This window comes from Panthera uncia (assembly GCF_023721935.1).
Source record: "Panthera uncia isolate 11264 chromosome C1 unlocalized genomic scaffold, Puncia_PCG_1.0 HiC_scaffold_3, whole genome shotgun sequence".
Lineage (NCBI taxonomy): Eukaryota > Metazoa > Chordata > Mammalia > Carnivora > Felidae > Panthera > Panthera uncia.
The window spans coordinates 61,576,225-61,603,867 of record NW_026057584.1 but is presented as its reverse complement, the minus strand read 5'-3'; the positions used below and the strand labels follow the sequence as shown (position 1 = coordinate 61,603,867).

General features: G+C 42.0%; 1 protein-coding gene across 1 annotated transcript in view; it reads left to right on the top strand.

Annotated features, from left to right (window-relative positions):
- MYO3B (myosin IIIB) overlaps positions 1–27,643 on the top strand; it is a 407,188-nt gene that overhangs the window by 265,097 nt on the left and 114,448 nt on the right. Inside the window, exons 26-30 of the mRNA XM_049616047.1 lie at positions 3,900–4,011; positions 4,957–5,119; positions 6,495–6,575; positions 20,807–20,908; positions 24,959–25,061. Coding sequence (XP_049472004.1) covers positions 3,900–4,011; positions 4,957–5,119; positions 6,495–6,575; positions 20,807–20,908; positions 24,959–25,061 — 561 coding nt within the window. The remainder of the gene's footprint in view (positions 1–3,899; positions 4,012–4,956; positions 5,120–6,494; positions 6,576–20,806; positions 20,909–24,958; positions 25,062–27,643) is intronic.

The following is a 27,643-nucleotide window of genomic DNA, read 5'->3' as shown; positions in this document are numbered from 1 at the left end:
ATGAAAAAAACCATTGTACTTAGATAGACAAACTAAAGAAGACCAATTCTTCCCAAGTTTTCTTTTTTTATATCTATAGAAAATTTTTATTTTTATGTAGGCAAATTTGTCAGTATGTTCTGGTGAGAAATGATATTACTTTTTAGGGGCATCTGAGTGGCTCAGTCTGAGCATCAGACTTTGGCTCAGGTTGTGATCTTACGGTTTGTGAGTTCAAGCCCCATGTCAGGCTTGCTGCTATCAGCCTGTTAGCACAGAGCCCGTTTCAGATCCTCTGTCCTCCTCTCTTTCTGCCCTTTCCCTGCTCATGCTCTTTCTCTCAAAAAATAAATACAAATAAAAAAAATATTTTTAAAAAACCTAGCTTTATTAGCTGGATTCATATTGCTTTTTTTTTTTTTAAATCAATTACATGGTAGTTTAGAGATTTAAATAATAATCTTAGCCTTTGTCATTTACTTGATGTCCTCTTGGACAAGTCATTTCATCTCACCAAGAACAGTTTTCTGTGTCAGTAAGATATTTAATGATCTAGAGAGATTCTTTGTGATGGTTTAAAAACATGTTCACAAATTACTTGATACTCCTCCCTTCAGGAGGTAGAACTTAATTTTTCTCTCATTGAATTTGGTCTGGATTTACATGACTTGTTTCTAGTGCATAGAAGATGAAATAAGTGATGGTATGTCACTTCTAGGCCTTGGTCATTAAAGGCATTATGGGTTCCCTCCCGTTCACTAGTGCGCTCTCTCTCCCTCTCTCTCTCTCTCTCTCTTTCTCCCTGGGATCCCTGCTTCTGAGGGAAACCATCTTCTATGTTATAAAGATACTCAGACTGTCCTCTGAAGAGGCCCATGTGGCAGGGAACCAAGGCCTCCTGCCAACAGCCAGTAGGGAACTGAGGCTTTCTACCATCAGCCATGTGAGTGCACCATCTTGAAAATAAATCATGTGGCCCTAGGCAAGTCTTTAGATGACTGCAGCCATGGCTGACATCTCAACTGTAATTTATGAGAGACCCTGGGCCAGAATTGCCCAGGTAAGCTGCTCCTAAATTCCAAATGCTTACAAAACATACGATGACAAATGTCTGTTTTAAGGCATTAAATTTTGGAGTAATTTGTTGTCTAGCAATAGAAAACTAATATGTCCTAGTATCTTACAGATACTTCCAGTTTATGATTCTATAATTTAAATGCAGGAGGCTGTATCTCTAATTGCCTGTTACTTTTACTAATACTTGACAAACTGCTTAGCCTGTTACATTTAAAAACTCTTCCTTGAAGAGTCTTCATTCCATATACCATTTTAGGCAGAAAACTAGATAACATATTTGAGAAGAAATATTTTTCAACTGGATATTTACTGTTTTAACAGCTTATATGTTTTAATGAGATGAGACCTTGGGAAGACTTTCCATAGAGTTCTAAAGCAGGAAAGGGCTCTTTAGTCTTTGGAGGTCCAACAGGAGCTATGTGTACCTTTTGACTTTATATGCAATGCGTTAAGAACATTTTCTTGAGAAGGAATATGAATACCTTTCTCCAGATTTTCATAGATTCCTGCCCCCAAAAAGAATTTAGAACCACTTATCTGCTTCCCATTCCCACCTGTGGGAATTCAGGTACAGAGAAGTGATTTACAGTTACCCAACAGAGATCTTCTTACTCTTAATTCAGTGTTCAGACTCCAATCTGAGAGGTAAATTCTACCTACAAGAGGCAGCTCAGGGCAGAACTGGTCTTTGCAATGCTCTCAAGTACCCAGACCCTTAGGACCTTTATACTTACTATTTTGCAATTGCATATCCCCTGTTCATTTAATTCATCCAACTGCTTCGGGAAGGGGGTCTGGAATAGATCTTCCCAAAAAAGACCCCTCTTGCTGACAGATCTTTTATATTGGTGACTTTCTGTTTTGTCCTTATATGGAAGCACACAGGAGCTCCGCCAGAGTGCTTCTTTACCATGGTACCTACCAGAATCCAGAATTATTCCATGGAGGAAATACACATTGTACTTATCTGACCTGATTATTACAGACATCTCACTTACATGGTTTTTTTAGTATTTTTTTTGAAACTTTCACTTCTTTGTAGTACTGTTACCCATCTCTTTCTGAACTAAGCCAAATATGAATATTAGCATCATAATAAATTAAGAGATTGGGTTGAAGGACCAGAAATCAAAGCTGAGTTCTAATATTTATGCTAGTTCAGGATTCATTCTGCCTATTTAAAAATTAGAAACTGCTAAGAACCATCTATAGATGCCTGGAAAACAAGTATAAATCCTTGATTGGAGAGCTGGAACATACCTTACATTCTTCCCATATCTCACACGGGACTGATCATTCATTAGATTCTCTTTAAATACTTCATCGTTAATAGTATTAACCCTGGGTTGATTAAAGCCAGGGTTGTTTGTGTTATAAATGGCCAGGCCTAATGGAAAGAGTGTAGGAAATCCTTGTTTTACCACTGACTTACATACCTCATGCTATTTGTATTTCAGCTTTCCCCAAACATTCACCCATATAGATTTGCCATCTATTCCCATCATCCCCGTGTACTCCAGGACACAAACATTTTGCTTTGGCTAGAGCCAGGTCAGAGAAGCCAAGACTGAAACTATAGTCCTAAAGAAACTGAGGCTAATGTGCTAATGCCATGAACTGCCCTGATAGCCCTAATCCTGATTCCCAGCTGTCCCTCCTCCCACTTGGCCCCAGAAGATGTCATCTATGAGCAGGTTCCTGGGCTTGGCTAAATGACCTAGCATAGTCCTGGCCATCATTCAGGGGTTCTTTGAGAGCACTGCCCCTCCTTCCCGATGGTAGAAACAGAGACTCAGAGCCTTGGAAACATTCCCAGGATCTCTGAATGCAAATGTTTCCAGCAAATTCAACATTATATCCTAACTTGTAAAACAGTCTTGTAGCACAAAGATAAAGTTAAATGACCCAAGTGCTAATCAGGTATGTTTATTTTTCCATAAACAGAAAGATGTGGAATATTTGGCAAGAGGAAGGGCCATATTTTGTATTGGGGCAATTTTTCTTAAAAAGTAAAAACAGCTCTATATTTAAAAGTATAGTAATTCCAAAATAACAGATCAACCTTGTCTGAGGAATGGCAGGAAACTCCTTTGACAAGGAAATTAAACTTCCAAGGGGTTGAATTTAATTATAGATGGCAGCAAAGAGCAGAGGAAAGATCCCTGGAAAATTTTTAGAGAAAAACTAAGGTAAAGTGTTCTAAAAGAATAAAATATTTGTGTGTGTGTGTGTGTGTGTGTGTGTGTGTGTATTTTGATGGGGAGAAAAAAGGAGAGGGGGAAAAACCCTTTTGTGGGTGTTCTTTGAATCCAACCAGAAAGTATGGAAGTTTGTTAAAATGAGTTTTTTAGGAAGACAAATGTGGTTTTGGTGATTATATCAAAAAATATGCCTACTCTGTATTTTGAGAGAGACATGTGGCTCAGTGGACCAATTCAATAGTATTAGGCTACTTCATTTTTGCTATCTACAAATAGCTTCAGAGGGAACATTTCAAGGTAGAGTCAGAATTTATACAGTGGGATTACAAATTATATTGTAATAATGCTAACGTTTAAAATGATGACTTTCCCTAGAAGAGCTGTCTGAATTTCAGTTTTCTTAATGGATTAGATACTTTGATTTTACATGCAAAAGATGCCAAGTATTCCACTGAATATGAATTATAAAGCAATATTAAAAGGGAAATACATGTAGCAGAAAATTTAAAAGCAAGTAAGAGCTAAGTTAATACGTATAAGTTGTATACCTCTCACTACCTAGTATGCTATTATTGGACAGTAGGTCCAATACTGTATCAAATGATAACTAAAAATGTTTTATTTTACTCTTTTATTTTGTAGATATTATTACTTGGCATTCAAAGCACATGAAACACCTGTTGCTAGCAAAGAGAGCTGTGTTGCTATCTTGGAAAAGTCCAGATTAGATCACTGGGTGCTGGGAAAAACAAAGGTAGTTCTTTCTTTATTGTTCACATTGTCACCTGTGATGCTCTACTGTGTACCTTTGTCTGTTGTCAGTGATATGACCGGCTGTGTACATTGTGTAGCTTAGCAGGCAAGACCCCAGCCTAACAGTGATCTTCGCTGGTCTTGGGTCAGGCGTGGTCCTAGGACCTCTGGACAAGAAGAGGAGGGTTTGCCTCCTGTTCTGCATGTAATTTGAGAGAACCATTTAACATTTCTAGAATGAGAACTTTGAGCTCATTTTGAAATGTCCCTCTAATTTAAATGCTGTTTATCCCAGCACCTCATGGAAATACACAAATCTTATTAATGACAATAAAAAGTATCTTTTACAGTTTTGTCCATTTTTCATTAGACTCTTGCTGTGTTTTTTACTGTATACCCTGAGTAGTAGTCCCATTGTGTATAGCTTTTCATCTGGAACATCCTGTCGCTTTATCCCAGGTTTTTATGACCCATTCTGAATTGTCCTACAAAGCCAGTGGTAGCCTGAGTGTTGATGACAACACGGTTGCTCCTCAGCAGGAATTAGATCACTGTGGGTCCTGTACGTCCTTCTCCCAAACTTCCACTGCTGGCCATGGGTCAGTTCTGTTGGTTAGTGCCTCCATCAAGGGCTGTAGAGACAGATAGTAGAAGTCAAATTGAGAATATAGAACTCCTGGCAGTTATAAGGCACTTTTGGAGAACATTTGGAATCTCCTAAACCCCATTAACCTCATTGTTTGTTCACGTCAATAACCAATAATTGGCTCAACCTTAGAAGGGGAGTTGTGTTTGCTCCTAAGCAGTCAGTAATACTGGCATAAAACACGTCACTGTAAACTTATTTAGATAATGGTTTTAATATTTTTATTAAGAATACTCTGGAGTAGACTGGATATCTGTTCGGGAACGCATATTTAATGCTAAAAGTAATATCTCATTTCAGGTTTTTCTCAAATATTACCATGTTGAGCAGTTGAATTTGCTGCTACGAGAAGTCATAGGCAGAGTGGTTGTGCTGCAGGCATATGCCAAGGGGTGGCTTGGAGCCAGGAGATACAGAAGAGTCAGAGAGAAGAGAGAGAAGGGGGCCATTGCCATCCAGTCAGGTAAATAAATGGTCCTGAATCTTGGCATTTCATCAAGCACTCAGGCCGCTCGCCTGTTGCTTTTCTCAGTGGCTTCTTCTCTTCCTCCTACCTTCCCTTCCCTTCTTCTTTCCTTTCTTCCTTGCTTCAGCAAATATTTATTGAGTGCCTATTGCAGACCAGTCCCTGGGCTAGATGCTGGGAATCTAGCCATGAGCAAGACTACCGTGGTCTCCGACCTCCACATAAGCAAACAGACGTCACAACACACCGTGATAAGTGCAAGATAGAGGCAGTGTGAAGTGGGAAGAGGTAAAACCCAGATTGTACGGACATGTGCCCCTTCTCCCAGATGACTGATGTGTAATACACACCTCAGGCCCATCACCAAGTTCTCAACATCAGAATCACTAACGCCATTTCCCAAAGGCTTTTCTAGCCCAGACAAAGCTTATAAACCTAGGGAACAAATTGCTCGGCTCTCCCCTACGCCCAGCCCATCCAGTGTCTCTTTCCACACGTGTGTGTCATTTGTGTCACAAACAGCATCTGAGCTCCTGTGCTGTTGCTGAGTGGTTATGAAAGCGTCAGATCTTGTACATAGTGGACAGTTTCCCTTGTGCCCTCATAACCCAGAATCATGTCGTTCACTCTGGACTTCACGACCACACTGAGCAACACCGAAGGCTGTGATGCTAACGGGAGGGACAAAACGGCGAAGTGGTCATGCTTCTGGCGGGCAGCTGAATGCCCCAGTCCTCTTTCTACAGGACTCAGCACATCCCCAGAGGTTTCTTTTCTCTTTCTCTTATCCTCATCCATTTCTTTTGCCTTTTGCCTTTCTACCGTCTATTTTCTTCTCTCGAAGCACTGCTCTTAGCACATGGTTCACTCTCCCCAAACACACGTGTCATGCTACTAATTATTCCCCTTGACTCCCATCGTTATTTTTCACTCCTTCAAATTGATGTTCATACCTTCCTCCCCAGTAAAAAAAAATTGGGCAGGGCAGGCTGTTCAGTTCTTCCCCACCATCTCAACAAACCACCCTACCCCAAGTCCTGAAAATGGAGCTTCCTCTGTGGGTTGGAATGACAGGGAACCACCTCAGCTGGGATGGAGGTCCCAATGATTCATAAGTAGATTCCAGTGTTCTGAAAACTCACTGCTGGAACAAAAATAACTCCTTCTGAGAAGCATCTTGGAAGCCGAGCTAAGAGTACAGAGAGGCCTCTCTTCCCCCATCATCGCTCACGTATCTCTGCTCATTTTGTTCAGGGAGAAAGCAGGAGGGAGGAGAAGAGGGGTAATAGGTTGGAGGGAAAACAGCTTATATCAATTCTCTGGCACGTTCTTAAATTAATGTCATTCCTAGCACATGGTTTTATATTTTTAGCCTGGAGAGGATATGATGCTCGGAGGAAATTTAAGAAAATAAGCAACAGAAGGAGTGAGTCTGCGGTTCCTATTCAAGCAGGTAATTAAAACATCATTTTCATAGCGTCCACTTGAAAATATTCTGTGATTAAGTTCATATGAGTTTAGGAAAGCTGAAAGGTTAATAATTCAGGAGCACCGGAATAGAAGGTAAAGTCCTAGTGGGGGTTCTAGTCCTTGTTCTGACACACCCCCTGCGTGATGATAGCAAGGCTGACAGTGAGCACTTACTGCATACTTGTGGAAAGATGCTCAAAGTAAGTCCTGGTTTATAGAGAGGGGACCTGCAGCACAGAGAAGTGAAGTAACGTGTCCATAGTCACATGGCTAGTCAGGAGCAGAGTCAGCATTTGAACACAGGCAGATTGGACACAGTCAACTTTACATACTGCCAGCTGAACAAATTCCTTTCCTTCTTGGAGTCACATGTCCGTCGTCTGTGAAAGGAGAGCACTGGCTAAAGTCTGGTTAAGTCTGGAAGGTGTCTAATTACCTTGGAATTTCTCTGATTATATGCAAGGCCCATCTTTCAGCATCACAGAGATAAGAATAGCTCAGGGACTTTCCCAGCAAATGGAATTTCCCACACCCTGGCCTGTTTGTGACTAGGGTGGTCCTCTGCACCACCCCCACCCCCACCCTGGGGTAAGCTGTGGCTCAACTTGGCCTGGATGCATGAGTGCTCTGAGCTCTGCTTCCTGGCTCGTCTGACCTGTCCCTGGCTCCTGGATGGCTCTGTTCTTCTGCAAATGGCAATATCCGTGGTGGCTTCCAGGCTGGGTTCCCTTCATCATTTGAAGCTCTATAATCTAAAGGAGGCTCTGGAAGAAGTATGCTCCAGCATGCCTGGAGCTCTGACAGTGGAGACAGAATGAGAGAGCAGGGGCTAGTCCAGTGGACTCCACAGGCTCAAAGGATAGGGTTTCAGATACTGTTGCCTTGAAGCAAACTCTTTAGTAAAACAGCTGCAATCTTTTTGAGATGGTCCTGCCCAGAGCCTGACTCCAGGAACACTTGTCAGAACTCTCTTAGGCCACTGTAGAGGCCAGACATCTTCATTCAGAACCAAAATATTTGGAAAGAAGGGGGCATCATTTAAATGCAAATGTGTAGCTTTTAACACCATCCCCTAGGAGTTTTAAGCTCTACAACTTCAAAGAGTTCAGGAAGAAGGATGCAATTGTAGTTGCAGCTTAAGAAAAACAACTCAAAGTGCATTTGTTCCCTATTGCCCACCTCCACTCACCACACCACACACACCCCTCTCCACCCCACCCCCCAAAGTCTCCTGGACTGATTTCAGATCCTGCAGTTTGGCCCAAAGCCCAACATATGTTTTAAAATATAAACTTTGGGTTATATATTGTTGATCCACTGAGTCCAGTGTGTAGGATCATAAAGCAAATTTTCCCTCTCTGAAAACGATCTTTACGGGCTTCCCTGTTTGCACTCTGTTATTGCCAAGTAAGGGCTGCATGAAAACACAGACAGGTTTGCTTCATCACCGGATCAGGTCAGTCATGATTGCGTCGTTCCAGTAGAGCACCAGTGCAGTAGGTACCATGGAAGGATAATCTTGTTTAGTGGAACCAGAGAGAACACATCTCTTTAAGGTACTTCTGTTTTTTTAAAGCTTTGCAATCACCCCATTTTTTAGCCTGGCAACGAGTGTTCCTCCTTATCAGGTGGCATCGGGAGTCTCCAGGGACTTTGGCAGACATGAGGATGTTGAGAGTGATACTCAAGCCACCCCTCCCTCTTAGAAGTCATGTGGCAGCCAGAGCAAAAGCAGGCAGAGTCCCTTTGCCCTTCAGCCAACACAGGAATCAAGGTGCTGGTTTTGTGTTAGCAGAAAAGATGCCTGGGGAGGGTAACAGCATTTGCAGTTTTATTGGCAGATTACTTTTACTTGAGAATGTTTTCCGTATCTTTATATCGGAAGCCATGGTTGTGTTGATCTAAAAAGCAAAGCCACCTCCTTCTAACTTCTCTGTTTTGGGGTGTGTTCTTCTCAAAGCATAACCTTCTCATTACAAGCTCTTCTTCACCCCACGAGAATATTTCTGGGCAGAACAAGCCCCAGACATAGTGCTTCCCTTACTTGTGAAGCCTGCAGGAAGTGACTTAGAGATGTTATCATAGACAGCCATTCTGATTGTTTTTGAAACTTATTCTCTAATTTTTTTTTCAACAAATCATTTCATTGGAAATTTAGATTCTATGCAATGCGTTTCTTTGTATTTCAAGTTCTGGCCCATAGCATTTTTTTGTGGGTAGTGTTGCTAAGATATGTTATATATTTTTAAAAGAGCAGCCCTTGAAATTTAGGAAGCATTTGGCCTACATGTTGCTACAGACCAGCGCATATTGAAATTTGTTTGCCTTTCATCTCCTTCCCAATAAAAGCAGCCGCACAGCTTATCCCTTTAGCTTCCTCAGAACTTCCTTTCAGAATTCCCGATCTATTACGGCACGTTCACATACCAGAAACAAGATGCCTTTTCATGCTGTCAACCTTTTTCATCTGAAATGTAAATTAATTCTTGCTGGTATGCCTTGACAGAGATCAAAGTCGGGGTATTAACCTTCCTGGGCTTTCTCTGGGAATCCGTCCCCAGGACTGGGCTGCTACTAAGAGGCCAGTGTCCCTGTTATAGGGCCCTCCTCCAGGAAGCCCTCAGTCTAGGAGCCACCATTTCAAAGGTACAGCGTCGTTTTGTAACTGACCTCATCATTACTTTAAACTAGGTGAGAAATGATCTGCCTGGCTAATTCTTGAAAGAGAGAGAGGGAAGGAGGGAAGGGGATACACACACACACACACACACACACACACACACACACGAGTCTGTTCATTTTAATTGTGGGCCCTTCACTCAGATTCCCGGAGCTTGTTTAAGTGGTTTTGACAGCGAGTGATCTCGGTATGGTAGAGGGAGGGACAGGGCTCCAGATTGGAAACCTCTCCCCTTGCTCAGTGGGTCATTTCTTGCCTGTCAGTCTTTGAGGTAGGCCACATTTGCATTTTCAAAATAAACAGATGCCTTTCAAATACATGAGCTGGTGGTCTAGAGATCTCTGTGGGCCCAAACAGTTCACCAGCCAGTGATCAAATGCTGGAAGAGAAAACAAACGGAAAAAAATACCCTAGGTACATACTCATCCATTTCCTAAGTGTATAACATTGCACCAGCAATAAAGGGCCTTTATGAGATGTGAGGAATCTGGAGGAGAGAGAGCTAGGGATCCCAAGCAAAAGTATAGTGTGTCATTTTCCCTTTTTTTTTTTTTTTTTTTTTGCTGGGGTGGGGAGCAACTTTGAATATCATCTTAGTGAGAAATGGCATGTTTCGTGTGTTTTTATTAGTTAATGCTAATAATAGGCTCTTGCCAATGGAAAACATTCTTTTAAACACCAAAAAATTTAAAATTACATACTTTTTAGATCAGGTAAGATTGAAAACGTATTAGTTTTCAGAGAGATGGGATATTCTAAGTAAAAAGTAACAGTTATGTGTCATTCCCTTACTAATCTATTATTTTTTTAATGAACCCTTAAGTGTCAGAAAGTGGATATAACTAGATTTAGTCAAATAAAAATGCACACATTCCTCAGTAAATTGTATCAAAACACATAACTTGCAGGCGATTCATAAAAGGTCTACAATATTTCACTCTTTAAGTTTTTGAAAGCATTGGCCTTAAAATTCCTCCTCTAATTCAAGATCTGTTTTTTAAATGAGAGCAAAGTGGTGGGCCTCCCATCTTGGAGGGGAAATGCCTCAAGTAGGTGACAGTGGAGCCGGAGGGGCTGGGAGCAGAATTTCAAAGAATGTCTCCGGAAAGAGTAGGCTCTTCCAGCCCCCACTCCAGTTGTCCTCCCAACCCCCAGAAGCAGGAAGAGCCCATTGGTTTACAGCATATTTTCATCTAATTGCTTCAGTGCAGTGGAAATTGTTTTCCCTTTCTCTGTGTCCTCTGATCAGCTTCCTACTTACTCTCCTCCTTGGCCCTTCCAACAACACAGATAAACGATAGCCATTTCTCCTTCTGATGCTTTTTTGGGGAGAATGCTTTTTGGAGCATCAGCTGTGACTCTGGCAAGACTTAGGTTTCCTTGAGCCTGTGAACAGGCATTTTATTTTATTTTTTAAAGTTTATTTATTTTTGAGAAAGAGAGAGAGAGAGAGAGAAAGAGAGAGAAGACATGCCAGTTGGGGAGGGGCAGAGAGAATCCCAAGCAGGCTCTGCACCCTTAGCACAGAGCCTGATGCAGGACTTCATATCATGAACTGTGAGCTCATGACCCAAGCCAAAATCAAGAGTAGAATGCTTAACCCCCTGAGCCATCCAGATGCCCATGAACAGGCATTTTAAACTGGATTCAGCTGGAACTGCTGGGTGCACCATATGATACCGGCCAATGAGAGTTGCTTTAAATGCTGCTTCCAGAAGGGAAAGCAAGCATCATGTCCAGATAGGTTCCAGCACACTCAGATACATTTCCAGACAGCAGCCTATCAGAACCTGTTTAACTACTTTTAGAAACTTGACCCTACTTCATAACAAAACCAAATTTTTAGTATTTAAAGCTGCTTGAACTTTTAAACCTCTCTGGGAGTAAGGCCTCCTCCTAGCCTTTTCTAACTTTAAAAGGTTGGTTCCTTTAGCACTGTTGGTGAATTGGCAGTGACTGGGTGGTTGTAGTAATTTCCTAGAACTAGATTTCTGGAAATATCCCTAGGTGTGCAGGACAATTATATTTTAAATTTGGAAATTTCTTTCTTCCTTCACTATTTGTTAAGTATCTACTTTATGCTGGAGCTACCATGGTGAATGATGGGATTTGATTTGGAGCATCAAATTTTCATTCTCTGATACAGAGGGCTATAAAATATCCTGTCCCCTAGAGAGATGATGTTTGTATAAATCAGGTACTCTATATTATGCCAACACATATTGGGAGGAAATTCTGTAAAACTTCAGTGTAATACAATGAGCCAAAATCATTATAAAATATAGCTGAGGATTTACATTGAAATAACCCATGTTTCTTGAAGGTAAAAATGATCACAGAAGATATTTTTTCATTCTGACAGAGCTGTGTGTAAGCAGATTGTTGATCACAAGCCAAACAGTAGAGGAAGGTCAAGTGAATGTACCATTGAAGGAAAAGGCCCACTTTGAACTAACAAAAGGAAAACAAGCACAACCTCTTTCATTCCTCTCCTTTCATTGCTGTTTGCCATTGTATCTCTATTCCATTGTTTCTTGACTCACTCCATTTCTGTCTCTTAGATTCCTGATTATTTCACACACACACTTGCCTCCTCAAAATGTGAAGAAGACAGCTTCCAAACTCTTCCTGTCCATTGGGAAGGAACCAGCTACCTCTCCTTTCCTGGTGTTTTAGGTCCTATCCATTCGAGAGTAAAGCAACATCCAGAGGAAAGTGTTAACTGGTGTATCCAGGCTTGAGATGAGCTATGAGGTGCACACTAGCTCCACTGCCTTCTAAACCTTTGTTTAACAGAAGACAGAATACCTTCAGGTTTATGCAAGGGATCTTGCCCAGTCCATCTGCACACGGCCTGGGTTTCTCTAACTTTGTAGGTAAAAAAGTTGGGACTAATTTCTGACAGCTATAGGCTTAACATTTTGGAGGGGGAAAATGTTTGTGGGGACCAGTATTGTGCTTTACTTGGGAAAATGTGCATTGTTTATGAACAAGACATGTGCAGAGACATGTACGACATACAGGACAGGACATACGGAGCTCCCCTGAAGCTTGGCTTAGAGGAAGTGGTATATAGCAGAGAGAAGGCCTGACCTGCAGCCTCAAGGTTTCTGTTAAGAAATGGCCTCTGCCAAACCTCACTTGGGCACAAACAGTAGAATTCTTGCCATGAAATGACTTGGGACGCAAAGGAACGTCCTTTGCTATGAAATCAAATAACTGTTCGTGTTTGAATATAATGCCCACAGGGCAGGGTGCTATTCACCTAATGCACAGAGAGGACACTGCAAAGCCAATGTGGACTCGAGGTCTGCTAATACCTGATATCATGTTGATGTGGCACAGAACTATGCTCAAGGTGAACCTTTGGTGCATCTGTACCAGCAGGACTCAAGGTTAAAATTCCAGAGGAAGTCCATGAGTGCTTCAATTTCGAATCATCTTTTCCATGCTGGACCTCATATAGAGCTGCAGAATCTGGCTAAAAAGAGGTGCTGCCCAAAATGGCATCTTTACCACCTCAACCTTGAGTGAAGCAACATGATCATGATCAATAACACACTCAGGTTGCCTTTATTCTATGGAATCATAGTTATTTAGGCTATATCCACCTAATAGTAAAGAAACATTAGGGGAAAAAATGAACTGCTATGGCAAGAGTGATTGGGCTTCTTTTCCTCAAAAGACTCCTGTGTGTAGAAAGGCAAATTTTGTTTTTCCCTTTAACAGATGAAACAGAAGCACAGGGAATTTAAATAAGTTGTCTCCCCTTATGTGTTATTTGAGCTTAAGAATTGGCATCAAAGCCCTCTTCTGAGTCCTCACCCAGTTCCCTTTTCAGTAGACCACACTCTACGATTGGTTTCCATCTTGGATATGGCACATGGACATAGGGTACCAGCTTTTGGAAGAGCTCTATATACCAACCTAAGCAAGCGGACTTTGGAATCAAAACAATTGACTTTAACCAAAAAACCCCAAAAATCTGATTTAAAAATGGGCAGAGGACCTCAATGGAAAGAAGACATGCTGATGGCCAATAGACATATAAAAAGATGCTCAACATCACTAATCATCAGGGAAATGCAAATCAAAAGCACAATGAGATATCACCTCACACCTGTCAGAATGGCTAAAATCAAGAAGACAAGAAATAATAAGTGTTGATGAAGTACGTGAAGGAAAAGGAACTCTGGTACAGTGTTGGTGGGAATGTAATTGGTGTAGCCACTATGGAAAACAGTATGGAATTTCCTCAAAAAATTAAAAACAGAAATACCATATGATCCGATAATTCCACTACTGTGTATTTTCCCAAATAAAGTGAAAACACTAACTCAAAAAGATATATGCACCCCTATGTTTACTGCAGCATTATTTATAATAGCCAAGATATAGAAGCAACCTAAGTGTCAATCTTGCCATTTGCAACAAGACAGATGGACCTAGAGAGTATTATGCTAAGAGAAACAAGTCAGACTGAGAAAGACAAATACCATATGATTTCACTCATATGTGGAATCTAAAAAAACAAAACAAATGAGTAAATAAAAAGTAGAATCAGCCTTTAAATACAGAGAACAAACTGATGGTTGCCAGAGGGAAGGGGTATAGGGAGATGGGCCAAATGGGTGAAGGGGAGTGGGCTTTTAGGTGTAGAATGATTAAGTCATGGGAATAAAAGGTACAGCACAGGTAATATAGTTGATGGTATTATAATAATGTTTTATGGTAACAGATGGTAGCTATAGTTGTGGTGAGCATAGCATAATGTATAGAGATGTTGAATCACTGTGTTGTACACCTGAAACTTCTGTAACATTGTAATTCCACTATACTCAAATTTTAAGAAAAAGGAAAGAAAATCAAGCAAACAGGGCACCTGGGTGGCTCAGTCGGTTAAGCGTCCAACTGCAGCTCAGGTCATGATCTTGCAGTCAGTGAGTTCAAGTCCCGCGTTGGGCTCTGTGCTGACAGCTCAGAGCCTGGAACCTGCTTCAGACTCTGTGTCTCCGTCTCTCTTTGCTCCTCCCCCACTCACACTCTGTCTCTCAAAGATGAATAAATGTTACAAAAAACAATTAAGAAAATCAAGCAAACAAAAGCAATTGACTTTAATTCCCAGCTATGCCATAATTTGTTATATGGTTTGGGGAAAAGTACTTAACTTCTGAGCCTTAGTTTCCTCACCTATAAAATGGGACTCATTAAGGCCTAATTCTCAGGACTGTTGTGAAGATGATTACAAATAATATATGCAAAGCATCTTGCATGGTACCTAGTACCTGGTAGATATTCACTAAATGTTAGCTCCCTCTCTGTACTCCCTTCCCAAATAAGAACTTCACTGGGAAAAATAGTCTGTATAGTACTCTCTCTGTATGTGTGTATATATATATATGTATATATACCTACATCTATGTAAGTGAGCATATATATTATAACTTCAAAAAGATCAAACTATTTCTCTCACTTTTGGAGGAAAAAATAGTACCTGTTAAATCTTAAATATAGTTACAATAAAACATTTATAACAGAGAATTTTCCATGGTGCCTGGGTGGTTCAGTCAGTTAAGCGTCTGACTCTTGATTTTGGCTCGGGTCATGATCTCCCAGTCGGGATCTCACAGTCCTGAGATTGAGCCCTGTGTGGAGCTGAGTGCAGAGCCTGCTTGGGATTCTATCTCTCCTTCTCTCTCTGCCCCTCCGCCACTCATGCGCGCTCTCTGTCTCTCTTTCTCTCTCAAATAAAAAAATAAAAATAAATAATTTTCCAAATCTTAACTTATGTCTTGCTTATCTGACAGGAAAAGTTAAAAAGCAATAATATCATGTGAAATGTTTCAGGTGGTTTTGTTGTTTCTGTAAAGAGCTGTGCTCCATAATGCCAAGAGCTTGATTCATTTGTGTAGAGAAATTTTTTCACTCACCTCGACATTGTTAAGATTTAATGGTTTAGTATGCTACTGACATCATTTCCCCATTCACTGGTTTGAGGCCCTTCTGTAACTCGTTCTGGAAAATAGCAAGTCCCCTGCTCATCTTCTTCCATGAAGTCAGAAACTCTAAAATCCAGGAGTTAAATATCACCCACATTTGCTGCCTGCTGGTGTGGAAAGCAAGTCGCCTTTCAGATGTCTAAGGAGTTGGAAGATCTCAGTGTGCATATCATACTTAACCCACGGTGACGGGTGATTGGCAGCATAACAGCTGAGCGACAGCCATTTGGCTGGGAGTTCAAACCCCAACACGAAGAGCCATAGCAGGATCATGGCTTGATTTGCTGTGGCCGTGAAGTCTAAATCACCAAGCACAGAGGTGGAGGCAGAGGTGACAGCTGGTAGCCATTCTCATCAATAAAGTTGTGACGGTTGAGATGTACAAGCAACCAGAGCCTGCTAATTTCATAGACTTTGAGCCAAGTACTTAGTGTCAAAACCAGCTATGGTCAATGATACAAATGGCTCTGAAGGGTCCCTCGTCAGCAGCAGGGCTCTCCCCACCAGACTCTTTCTTCCTAGTGGGTGAGAAGTGATTGGATCCTGCTTTCCAGGAACAATCAGTTTGAGAAGACCTTATTTTTTTAATTTTTAAGTTCTGGTGATTTTTTAAAAGTCATATTTATTGAGGTGTAATTTATATACAATAAAACACAAACAGTTTGATAAAATTGGATGAACACATACAGTCAGGTAACCCCCTCCACAATCAAGAAAAAGAAAATTATGAAAAAGCTCTCATGCCCTTTCTGTCACCATCCCTCCCACACCCTTAGCTCCTGGTGACCACCAATGGGTTTTCTGTCCCAATAATTACGCCTTTTCCAAAATGTCATAAAAACGGAGTAATATAGTACATAGACTTTTGTGTCTGGCTTCTTTCACTTAGCATAATGCTTTTACAGTTCATCAGTGTTGGTGCATTTAACACTAATTTGTGCTTTTTCATTGCCGAGCAGAACTCCAGAGTATAGATATACCACAATTTTGCCAATTACCAGCTAAATGATATTTGTTTCCAATTATTAGTGACAGTGAATAAAGCTGTTATAAACATCCAGACCTTTATCTTTTTAGGGAAGACTTACAGGAAAGTAAATAACTTTGATTTATGGGAAACAGGAGCTGTTTAAGCTAGAATGATCCTAGAGGTGGGAGTTATTTCCTTCTTGACTAACAAACGGTAACACTTGTTTTCCTAACATGTTATTTTTGCATAGCAATTTCCAGTTTATACAAGGCATTTTCATTCACCTTATTTTTGTAATTATCAGGCTAACCCTGAAAAGTAGGTTGGGAATCTTACCCCATTTTACAGATGGTAGCTAAGAAACACTGCAGTCAAGACTGCCTCAGTCCTGATCTGGTATCTTTGCCCCAAACGTTTTCTGAACAGGAACATCCTCTCTGTGCAGAACACTCTGCTAAATGCTTTTGGGGTGGTCACAAAAACAACATCAAAATTATTTTTTTTCCCACTAAGAGGGGACAGTCTGATGCTCCACATCATATGTCAGCAGGAAAATGCAAATTAAAACAACAAAATACCATTATACACCTATTGGAATGGCCAAAATCTATAACATTGACAACATCAAATGCAGATGAGGATGTGGAACAACAGGTACCTCATTCGTTGCTGGTAGGAATACAAAATGGTACAGCTACTTTGGAAGACTGCGTGGTGGTTTCTTATAAAAGTAAACATACTCTTACCATATGATCCAGTAATCACGCTTTTTGATATCCACCCAGAGGAGTTGAAAACTTAACGTCCACACAAAAACCTGCGCACAGATGTTGGAGGCAGCTTTATTCATAATTGCCAAAACTTGGAAGCCACCAGGATGTGCTTCAGTGGGTAAATGGATAAATAAACTGTAGTACATTCAGACAATGGAAATTTTTCAGTGCTAAAAAGAAATGAGCTATCAAGCCATGAAAAGGCATGAAGGAAACTTAAATGCATATTACAAGGTGAAAGCCAGTATGAAAAGACTATGTACTGTATGATTCCAAATATATGACATTCCGATAAAACCAAATCTATGGAGACAGTAAAAAGATCAGTGGTTGCCAGGGATGTAGGAGGAGGTTAATAGGCAGAGCCCAGATGATTTTTAGGACAGTGAAGATACCATATGACACCATAATGATGGATATATGTCATTTCTTGTCCAAACCCATATGATATACAACATCAAGAGTAAACCATAATGTAAACTATGGATTTGGGGTAATGAAGAAGTGTCAGTGTAGGTAACAAATGTACCACTCTGGTGGGAGGTGTTGAGAGTAGATGCATATGTGGGAGCAGGGAATATGGAGAAATCTCTGTGCCTTCCCCCCTCAGTTTTGCTGTAAATCTAAAACTAGTCTGAAAATGTTTTAAAAAGGAGGTGGGAGAAACAGTCTCAGATGGAACCAGGACGGACACATCTGCCCCAGCCTTAAGAGGAGTACTAAGCCAGAGCCAACTAACACAACCACAAGAAACAATCTATGAAGCTTCCTCCAATCTTTTTTGTGAGCAGGCAGGGCATAAATTCTATGAAGTAAATCCCATTGAAGGCTGCTGGGAGTCAGAGAACAGAGTGACAGTCCCTGGATGCTTGAAGGCAAGGGGAATTCCCCAAACAGTGATGTTCCAGGGCAGACAAGAAACTCATCTCTAGGATAAGAGAAAACCTTCCTCCTTAGTTTCCAAGTTAGAGAAAGCAATTATGAGGCAAGACTTTTCTTTGAACTCAAAGTTTGACCGGGATAATGACTGGAATTAAGTACTAGAGAATCAAAGTGGAAAATGATCTCGTAGGCCTGAAATTACCAGAATTGTTTTATGTGGAGACCAGGGTGTCTGATGTGGCTGTTAAAAGAAAAAAAAAAAAATCTGTCAATGAGATTCTGTTCTTTGAGAAAAGAATTTTACTTTCTCAGTGCTGCTTTTGGTGGCATTTGCCTGTCAGACCTCCCACAAATTGGCCTCTTTATGTTCTGATAAGATGGCTGCTGACCAGCTGTCACTCCAGCCAGAAATGACACAGGCTCCTTGTGCAATTGGCCAGCAGCAGTTAGGAGGGGAAGGTTGGGCTTTTGTGCCTCATCTGTATGCGCCTTCTCTGCCAGATACAGTAGGCACCGTTTGCCAGGTCCATTATGAGAGCAGGAAAGCTTACCCAGCCTAGATCCCCAACCAAGAAATCAACCTGGACAGTGCCCCTGCTAGAAAGCATGCCTCTGGGTCTGTCCTCTGGGTAGGCCATCAAATGCCCGTCTAGACCAGAGGCTCCTCCCATAGCAGCTGATCTGTGGGACCTTAGAGGCCCAGACATGTGAAAGAAATAACTTCCACTTCTAAAGGAAAAAACAAGAGTTAATGATTTTTGAATGTTTACATTAATGGGGCTGCACTGTGTAATATTTAGGAATCCAGACTTTAGGGTGAAACTGTTTGGGTTTGAGTCCTGGCTCTGCCACTTTTCAGCTGTGTGTGTGACTCTTAGGCAAGTCATTGAACCTCCCTGGGCCTCAGTTTCCTTACCTGTAAAATGGGAATAATAGTGACCTCTACCTTTTAAAGTTACCATGAGGATTAGTGAGGGCCTTAGAACACTTCATGGCACATAATAATCCATATATTTGTGTTTGTTAAATGAAAATAATGGAAATTTCCCTAACTCCTGTTCTTAATGAGCCTCCCCTGCCTCCCCAGCCAAATCAAGCTGAATACAGGTACCTGATTTTTTTCTCCTCATTTCTTTTTTCTTAACAGCTGTCAGCTTTTCCTCTTCATGTTAGTTTCCTAGGGCTAACATAACAAGTTACCCCAAACCCTGTAGCATAAAACAACAGAAATGTATTCTCTCACAGTTCAGGAGGCTGGAGGTGCAGAATCAGCAATGTTGGTTTCTCCTGGAGGCTCTGAGGGAAAATTCTTTCCATGCCTCTCTCGTAGCTTCTGATGCTTGGCAGTCTTTGGCTTAGACACCCATCGCGTAGCTTTCATTATCATATGCATTCTCCCTGTATCTGTATCTTCACATGGCTGCCTTAGAAGGGCACTAACCATTGGACTGATGACCCAGCTGAATCCAGTATGACCTCATCTTAAACCAGTTACATCAACAAAAACCTTATTTCCAAGTAAGGGCACATTCTTAGGTTGTAGATGGACAGGAATATTGAGAGGACTCTAGTCTACCCAGCTTACCCCCTTAAAGTTTCAGGGTGTTTGTCCATTGTTATCTCTTTTTACTCTTACTCTCTGTATTAATTAGAATGTAAGCTCCATGAGAGCATGGACTATATCTCTTTAAGTATAGTCTGAGGCAGCCAGCCTTGCTTAAAATGGGTTTACTGGACCACCTCAAGAGAATGGAGAGGCATGGTGTCATCAGGCTGGGTGTAGGAAGGTCACGCTTGAGGTAGGAGAGTCACTCAGAAGGAGAGAGACGGAGCAGAAAAAAATTCCTATTTGAGGAAATTAAAAAGGAGAAAAGTCAGAGATTCCAAATATTCTAATATGGTATATCTAGAAGTACTGCCAGCAAATTAGAAATAGCCAGAGTCAGAGGAAGGTGGGGGATGAAAGAGAACAAGGTTTATATCACAGGTCCGAGAAAAAGGAGATGGCACAGAGTTTGTTGACTGCCTCAGGGCAGAGGCTAAAGAATATCTCCTCTGTGGGAAGGAGGGACTCTGCTGCCAGTGTGGTTTCTTTTAGAGCCAAGGGACCCAACTGGAAAGAACTAGCCATCTTCAGATACCTGAGGTAGTCTGAGATGGTGGAACATCTTCAAACCATCATGACCTTGAGGGTCATGGAGAATGGAAGAGACGTGACAGCCAAGATAAACCCTTCAGTATTTTTCCACCCAAGGCATGAGCTGTTTTGGTAGAGAGGTATTTAGGTGTTTATCAACATGAGCCAAACTAACTGGACAATGAAAAGCTGCAATTATGATAGTCCTCAACCAAGTAGAATGTGTAGTCTCTCTTTTCCGTGATGGCATTATTGGTTGTCAAGCCAGGACAATTAAAGAACAGGGCTATAAGATGAAAGGAAAGGACAGACTTGCCTGAGGGGTAGAGATGTGGAGGGAAGGAGGAGACCTTGTCCCTCCTTTTACTTCCCTGATGGTACACCTGAAAAGGAAATAGGAAAGCCACCTGGTTGTCAAACCAGCCGCCCTGGCCTGGTGCACTTAAGACTTCTATTTGTCACCCAGCTCCCTATTTGACTAATGCAATCAGTGAGACAGAGGTTACCTGAATTACCAATGTCACCAAGCTACTAGGAAGTCCAACCAGAACAGTTATCAATTCTCCTGTTTTCTACAACTATGCCCTTTCCAACCACACTGTATTAAATCTTAAAAATAAGTGCCAAATCTGTTGATGATATTTATCACCTTGGAGCCTCAAACTGTAAGACAAATGTGGGTTTCGCTAGCCACGTGATGTCACCCACTTTGGTAATTCATCCAGGTATGGGAGCATAACCTTGGTAAGTTACTCCTTTGTTTCATTCCACAGAGCACCTTTCAGGCGAAAGCACTGATCTGCAGCCTGCTGTTGCAGGGGACACCAAGGAAAGTGCCCACATTCAAGACTGTAGTGAGCTTGGTGACCACACAGGTAGGATCATTAGAGGTTTGGGAAGGGTGTCCTATAGTTAGAGACGTTCCATAGCTGAAAATGATCGCCTGATATAGTGATCTGTTTTTCTGTAGGTGACAGCTGATTAAGTGCAGGGACAGCTTTACAAAGGACCCCATAGGTGATTTCACGGAAGGGAAGGAGTAAAGGGAGATAAGCTCAGCCTCTCTGCAGCTGCTCCCTCTGCCCTCTGACCTGTTTACTGGGGAAACTGGTCTAGTTGTGGCTCTCCTTACTGATAGCCTCTTTTCAACTCCTCCTCTCGGAGTAGACCCTGACACATTTCTGTCTGACTCATGTTGGGACTTATGAAAGTTCAACTTCTTAAGATCTTTCTGTGATCCTGACATTGGTAAATAGACCTCAGACTAATCAAGAACATTTATGGTGGGAAGGAGCACCGTGGACAAGAACTTAAAACTCAAGGTCTAAGCCCTCCACCAGTTAACATCCTCGTAAAATGAGAGAATTAGACTAAATTAGTGGTTTTTAAATATTGAAAAAATATTGGAATCTTCCCTTTTTGCAGTTTGAAGTTTCCTGGACTTCTGCTGCAAGAAGAAACTATGATTTTCAAAAATATGGCCCTTAATGCTAATGCCAGCGTTTCTAAAAAGTGAGGATGAGTTGCCCCAGATTTTCCACTAGAGTTTGCAGTTACAGGGTATCAGCAAGGAGTTTCTGGGCACATCTGGCTCCTTTGGAATTGGCCATGCAGCCTATTTTTCAAGGAAGTACAGAACTGGGACTTCACCTTGGAGCAGGGAGGTTAGGGAGTAAGAGAGAAGGAGAAGAGGGAGAGCCCAGGGAGCAGCAGTGTTTCCTGAATTTGAGGAGACTTTGGGGTGGAGACAATGACACCCTTTTCGTTTTCAAAAACAGGATGCCTAGCTCTTACTGACTCATGGTCTAGACCCTTTCTCCGTAGCAGAAGTCACAAATAGGAGGTCTTCTGGTGTAATCAGCACACAGATGTGTTTTGTTTGACCAGATACAGTGTTTGTTTGTTTGTTTTTTTAAACTTTGAACCCAAATGTCTTTAGGTGGGGCATATATTTTCTGCTTCACCACAAACCCTAACACCCCCCCCCCCCGCCCCCGCCACCCTCTTGGCCTGACAGTGCACACATTCTTGTTACCTGAGTGACCCCAAAGGCATTTGACTTTGCACTGCCTGCTCTGGTGTTTTCAGCCATATCTTCTCCATTTTATTCCAAAATGGTCCAGTGGAGAATTGGCTTGATTTTCCTGGGAAATATGAATGGTTCATTGAGCTCAATCCGACTTTGGAAGGATTCGACTCCTTCGGAGGAGTCCCAGCATTACTTTATTTCATTAAACCAGAACACTCAGGGATGCTTCTTTGAGGAAATGAGAATCCATATCTGGAGAAGCTTCTGTTGTCACTCCTGGATGTACTCAAGTCTGCAATTCAAGCTCTTCATTGTTCAGCCACGTCACTGGTGTCATTCCTTTTAAGTTGATCTGTTTACTTAGAATGGACCACCCTATTTTACCTTTCTGTTTTTCTCCATATCTTCACTTTTCCAATCTCCTTGTGTAGCAATTAATTTGCCAAAGAGATGCAGATGATTCCAGCTGTCACCAGGACATAGTTAAAAATATTTGACAATACTGAGTTTTGCTCTGAACTCAATAGTTTGATAGTCTCCTTCTTATTTAAGTTTATCTCTTTACTCTGACTCAAATCCTTCTCCCTGCTCTCCAGGCAAAGCTGGAGGATGGAGAACAGACTTCATCTAAGCTTTATTAGGAATATTCTGTAAGTTTTCTGTTTGATTTTTATACTTCAAATAACTCTTAAAAATCAATATTTTGATGACTGAAGTGTAAATGAATAAGAAACATGGAATAAGTTTTCCCTTCAATTACATGAACAGAAATTCTATGGGTTTTTATTGTAAATCCAGGCAAAGTAACTAGGGGCATCTGCTAAGTTCCAGGTGAAGATGTGGAAGCTTCCTCTCTGGGGAAAAACATGGCACCTTCCTCTGGAGAGTCCCCAACCAAAAGGGGCTTGGTGATCTTTCCTTGCTTTGTTTTTTCCTCTCTGAATCTATTGAACTGCTGTTGCTCCTTTTTATTCTGAAGATCTCAGATGGGTGGAGACAACAACAATCTCAGCTTTCCACGTGGGTGATACTGGCTGGGCTTTGATCAGTGCATGGTAGCTCTTGGTCCAGCTGAATTGGGCCAGAGCACAAGGTTAAAGATTATTCCCATCAATGGTCCTTCTTAATAAGCAAACAGAGTTATCTGTGCCCTGAAGTGGGCTCCTCTTTCTTCTTTTTATGTCACTTCTTGCTTTTATGTTGCTTACCACGGTATTACAAGTAAGCGTAGGCCTAACAGTGTTTTGGAATCTCCAGGAAGGGGAAACCTGCCTGGTCCTCTACTGGGAGGAGTTGGTCAATCAAGAGATGGGAGGAAAGGCAGGGAAGGGAAGTTAATGAAATTCTAAAAAGCTGCAGATATTTTTCTTAATTTCTTTTTTGTCTTCTTTTAACATTGTTGTTTCCCTGTCTGGTCATGATGTTTTTTGTGTGATAATAAAAATGTAATAATATTCCATTTAAAATTTTTGTCTTTATCCTTTGGTGTTTATAGCAATAATAATAACAACAACAGATGGTCTTATCTACCGTTGATAGCTCGAAGAATTACATTTCTTCTACACAAAAGATATTTGTCTAAGGAACCAAACTAATAACATAAAATCAGAGCGTAGTCTTCCCAGAATAGACAACATAAAACAATTGATTTCTGTATTTATTTTTCTGCACTGTATCTTTGTCATGCTATGTGTTCTATCATTATAATTTCAACCTTATACATTTTATGCATCTTCTACAGTATGTCACAGTTGCCAAATTTATAAATTATCTTCACTGTTTATATTTTGGTTTGGATGCTTTTAGAGCATCTGAAATGAGGATACCAAATAGGTGCAGTCTCTCTTGATTAGTAGTGACTGTGTGAGACTGTAAATGCTCAGCCCTGACCACAGGTTAAATCATCCAGAGAGTTTCTTGAAATTGAAGCCAACCCCACCCCACCCTGGGTCAGTTTCAGAATCTGTAGGGGCTGGGCTCAGGCATACTTAAAAATCTTCCCTGGGTGATTTGAATATACAACTAGGATTAAGAACCATTGATCTGGAGCATTGTCTGTCAAACTTCAGCACGGATCAGGATCACCTTGAGGGCTTCTTAAAAACACAGGTTGCCAGCCCCTCCCCCACTCCCTGGACATTCTGATTCAGTAGGTCTGGGGTGGTGCCCAAGAATTTGCATTTCTAACAAGTTTCTAAGCGATGTTGATGCTTCATGGGTTGTCCCTATCAAGTCGTGATCACGTGGCATCTGCACTTTGGGAAACACTGATGTAAAGCATGTTAGGAAGGACCTTGAAGATAAATTAAGGTTTAGTGGAAAAGAGGGGCATGATTGATTAGTTACAGCTGGGCTGCCAGGGTCACTGAAAGGAGGAATTGTATTTGTTACCCCCACTCTTGAGAAACTTACTGGTAAACTGTCCTCATTCACAATGTAGAAATGGGTTACTCTAGGAATGATTCCCTGTTTACAGTCAGTCCTACCCACATTGTGACAATCCATTCCTTGACCTACCATCTGTGTCAGCAGGCCGCCCTGTCCTGCTGTCTAGGACCGGAAGCTGGTCTGCTGTCTCGCCCAGTGCCCTTCTTGCTGCCACCATTGCAGTCTACCTCACCTGGGGGCCACTGAGCTCAGTCCGTTACCTCTGTTGCCAGAGAAAGGTAGCTTGTTTTCCCAAAACCATGAATGATTTTACCCAACTTGCTGGCTGGGATCACAAAACAGGTCAGTTTTGATGACATGTCATAGACAAAGGCTGTGGAACAGCAGGAGGGGCAGGAGAGAGGTGCTACGGAGTGTAGACGTGTTCTAAAACCTAACCCTGCCTATTTCTGAGCTTGTCCATAGATCTCTAAGGATTTTGTTTGTCTTCTTGTTTGTTTTCTCTCAGTTCTAAGGGGCTCTATAGATCGTAAAGTCATCCCACAAACAGAATTCAACAATGGCCATGAAGATACTTCAAGCAACCCTCCTGCTATCACTGAGAAAAATTGGTGAGTCTTATCTATAAGCATTCCCAATCTTAAACTCAGGTGCTCTGTTCCAATGGACACTGAAACAGAGCTACTTCAAACAGTGTTTTGGTGAGTTGGAGACAGTGGAGCCAAAAAGTGTTTTTTTATCAGATTCTCCCAGGTCAGACGTCATTACTCTGTGGGCAAAAGTCTTTATTCTACAGCGCAACCTGAGCGCAGTCCCACTATTTGGGTTCTCTTCATGGTAAAACAGGTAGTTGCCTGATGAACCTTAACAGATTCTCTCAACTGGGGACAGTTTTGCCTCTCTTCCCTACTTCCCCCCCCCCCCTCCCCCCCCCCCCCCCGCCCCGGGACACTCAACAATGTCTGGAGATATTTTTGGTTGTCACAACTCTAGGGGGAGGAGGTGTACTAATGCCATCTAGCGGGTGGAGGCCAGGGATAGTGCCAAACAGCCTACCAGGCACAGCACAGCCCCCTCACGACAATGAGTTGTCCAGCCCCAAATGACAGTAGTTCCGAGACTGAAAAAGCTTGGTTTACGCTGAAGCAAAAAGGGAGCATCAATTCCTATTTACCCACAGTTTCTAGTCAAATATAATTCAGAGTACAGCATTACAGCCCAGGGCCGCAGCACCCCATCTTCAGTGTACCTAGGAACTGCTCGGGTCTGCAGAGACCAGTATCTCTGCCAAATGGAGGCTCATGTCACTCTAAGTCAGACCAGACAAGGCCATGACATCAAGCACTGGACACTCAAGGAGCTCCTAGGCTAGGCCTCCTATTCTTCACAGAAAACTCCCCAACCTACCCTTACCCAGAAAAGGTTTTCAGGCCCTGTCACACATGTCACCAGGAAGAGGACACAACCACAGGAAGGAGTGGACCGTGGCAAAAGGAAGGTCTAACTAGAATGAAGTTTATCTTTCTTCTTTTCCTCTAAATTGGTTGTAGGGACTTTTCATTAATAGTTTACTCCAGGGGTGCATGGGTGGCTCAGTCGGTTGAGCGTCCGACTTAGACTCAGGTCATGATCTCACAGCTCGTGAGTTCGAGCCCCGCCTCGGGCTCTGTGCTGACAGCTCGGAGCCTGGAGCCTGCTTCGGATTCTGTGTCTCCCTCTCTCTCTGCCCCTAACTCACTCATATTCTGTCTCTGTCTCTCTCAAAAATAAATAAACATTAAAAAAAATTTTTTTTAAGAAGTGTACTCCAGGATTTGGAGAAAGAAGCAGATCACTAGAAAGTTCTTTGCATCACTTGGAAAAAGAAGTAGTTTTGATTTGTACTTTTTAAAAATATTTCTTAATCTCTTGAGGCTTCTTATTAATATTTTTGAGACTTGACAAATTATCAATACTTCTCTAATGGTCTCAAACTGTTGTTGGACTGCTTATAAAGTAGACTACTTTCCCAGTAGGATAGCTCAGCCAAGGGTACTTGAGGGAATATTATAGAACATAATACTAGATACTCTATACTAGAATAACAAACTTTAGAATTTCTGATGCAGCAGAAAGACCACTGAACTTGGCAGGTGGAAGACTTGGGTTCTGGTCCTAGTTAGTGCTGACATTTTCCAGCTGTTAGACCTTGGACAAGTCAGTGAACTAATTTGGTCAATGCCTCCAACTGCCTGACTCCCCTCAACCTCAGCTGGTAACTGACTTTAACATACGGTATCAGGACAGCTGTAAGCCAACTTCACCTTCACTTCCCTCCACCTCAGAATCTCTCTTTCTCTTCAGCTATTCTTTCTTCCTTTGCTCCCATCTCAAAAGGCTACAGGTCCCTCCTTGCACAGGTGAATGCCTTCATTGTGGCCCTGCCCTCATCATTTAGCCCGCCCTGGCGTTCTCTCTCTAGTGTCTTTCTCCCTTTTGCTTATACTTCTCTCCATTTTGCAAAAAAGGCCACTCTTGGCCCTGGCTTCCCTCTTGTTACTTTTACCATCACACTTCCTCAGACCAACATCCTGGTCTGGGGCCTCATTCCCTCCCCCACCACCCTCCTTAATCCTGAAATCCGATCTGATCTGTGCCCTCCCTCTGTCTCCACAGTTGCTCTTGGGAAGTTCAGCTCCCAGTTCCTAGAGCCTTGTCTTCGTCAGACTCTGCGGCATCAGTTCCGTGGGCTGTGCTGTCCTCAAATTGCCCTCATCCGTGGCTGTCTGCAGCATTGCAGGCTTCAGGTTCTTCCTCTAAGACATCCTGGTCTCTGTCTTCTCTGGCCCCATCATGCTCTTCCACCCACCATTGGAATGGGGCAGCCCTCCAAGCCCTTGACTTTCTTTCTTCTCTATTCCTCACCTGAGTGATATCCTGTCTCGCTGGTATGCTCTGTTATCACCCGACTCTCAGCTGAGTGAGCACAGTTCTTGGGATTCTGTTCTGCTGACCATGTTCTGATTTCCACACCAGGGCCTCAGCAGAAAAGTTCCCACCAAAGCACCTTTTCTGCCTGACCCCTCTGCCCCCACTCTTGTGAGTTGAATAAACACTCTGGTGACCTAGCCTTGAAACCTGGCAGCCATTTTTGATCCCTACCTCTCATTTAACTCCACCTCCAATCATTTTCTTAGCATCCTTCTCTGGTCCA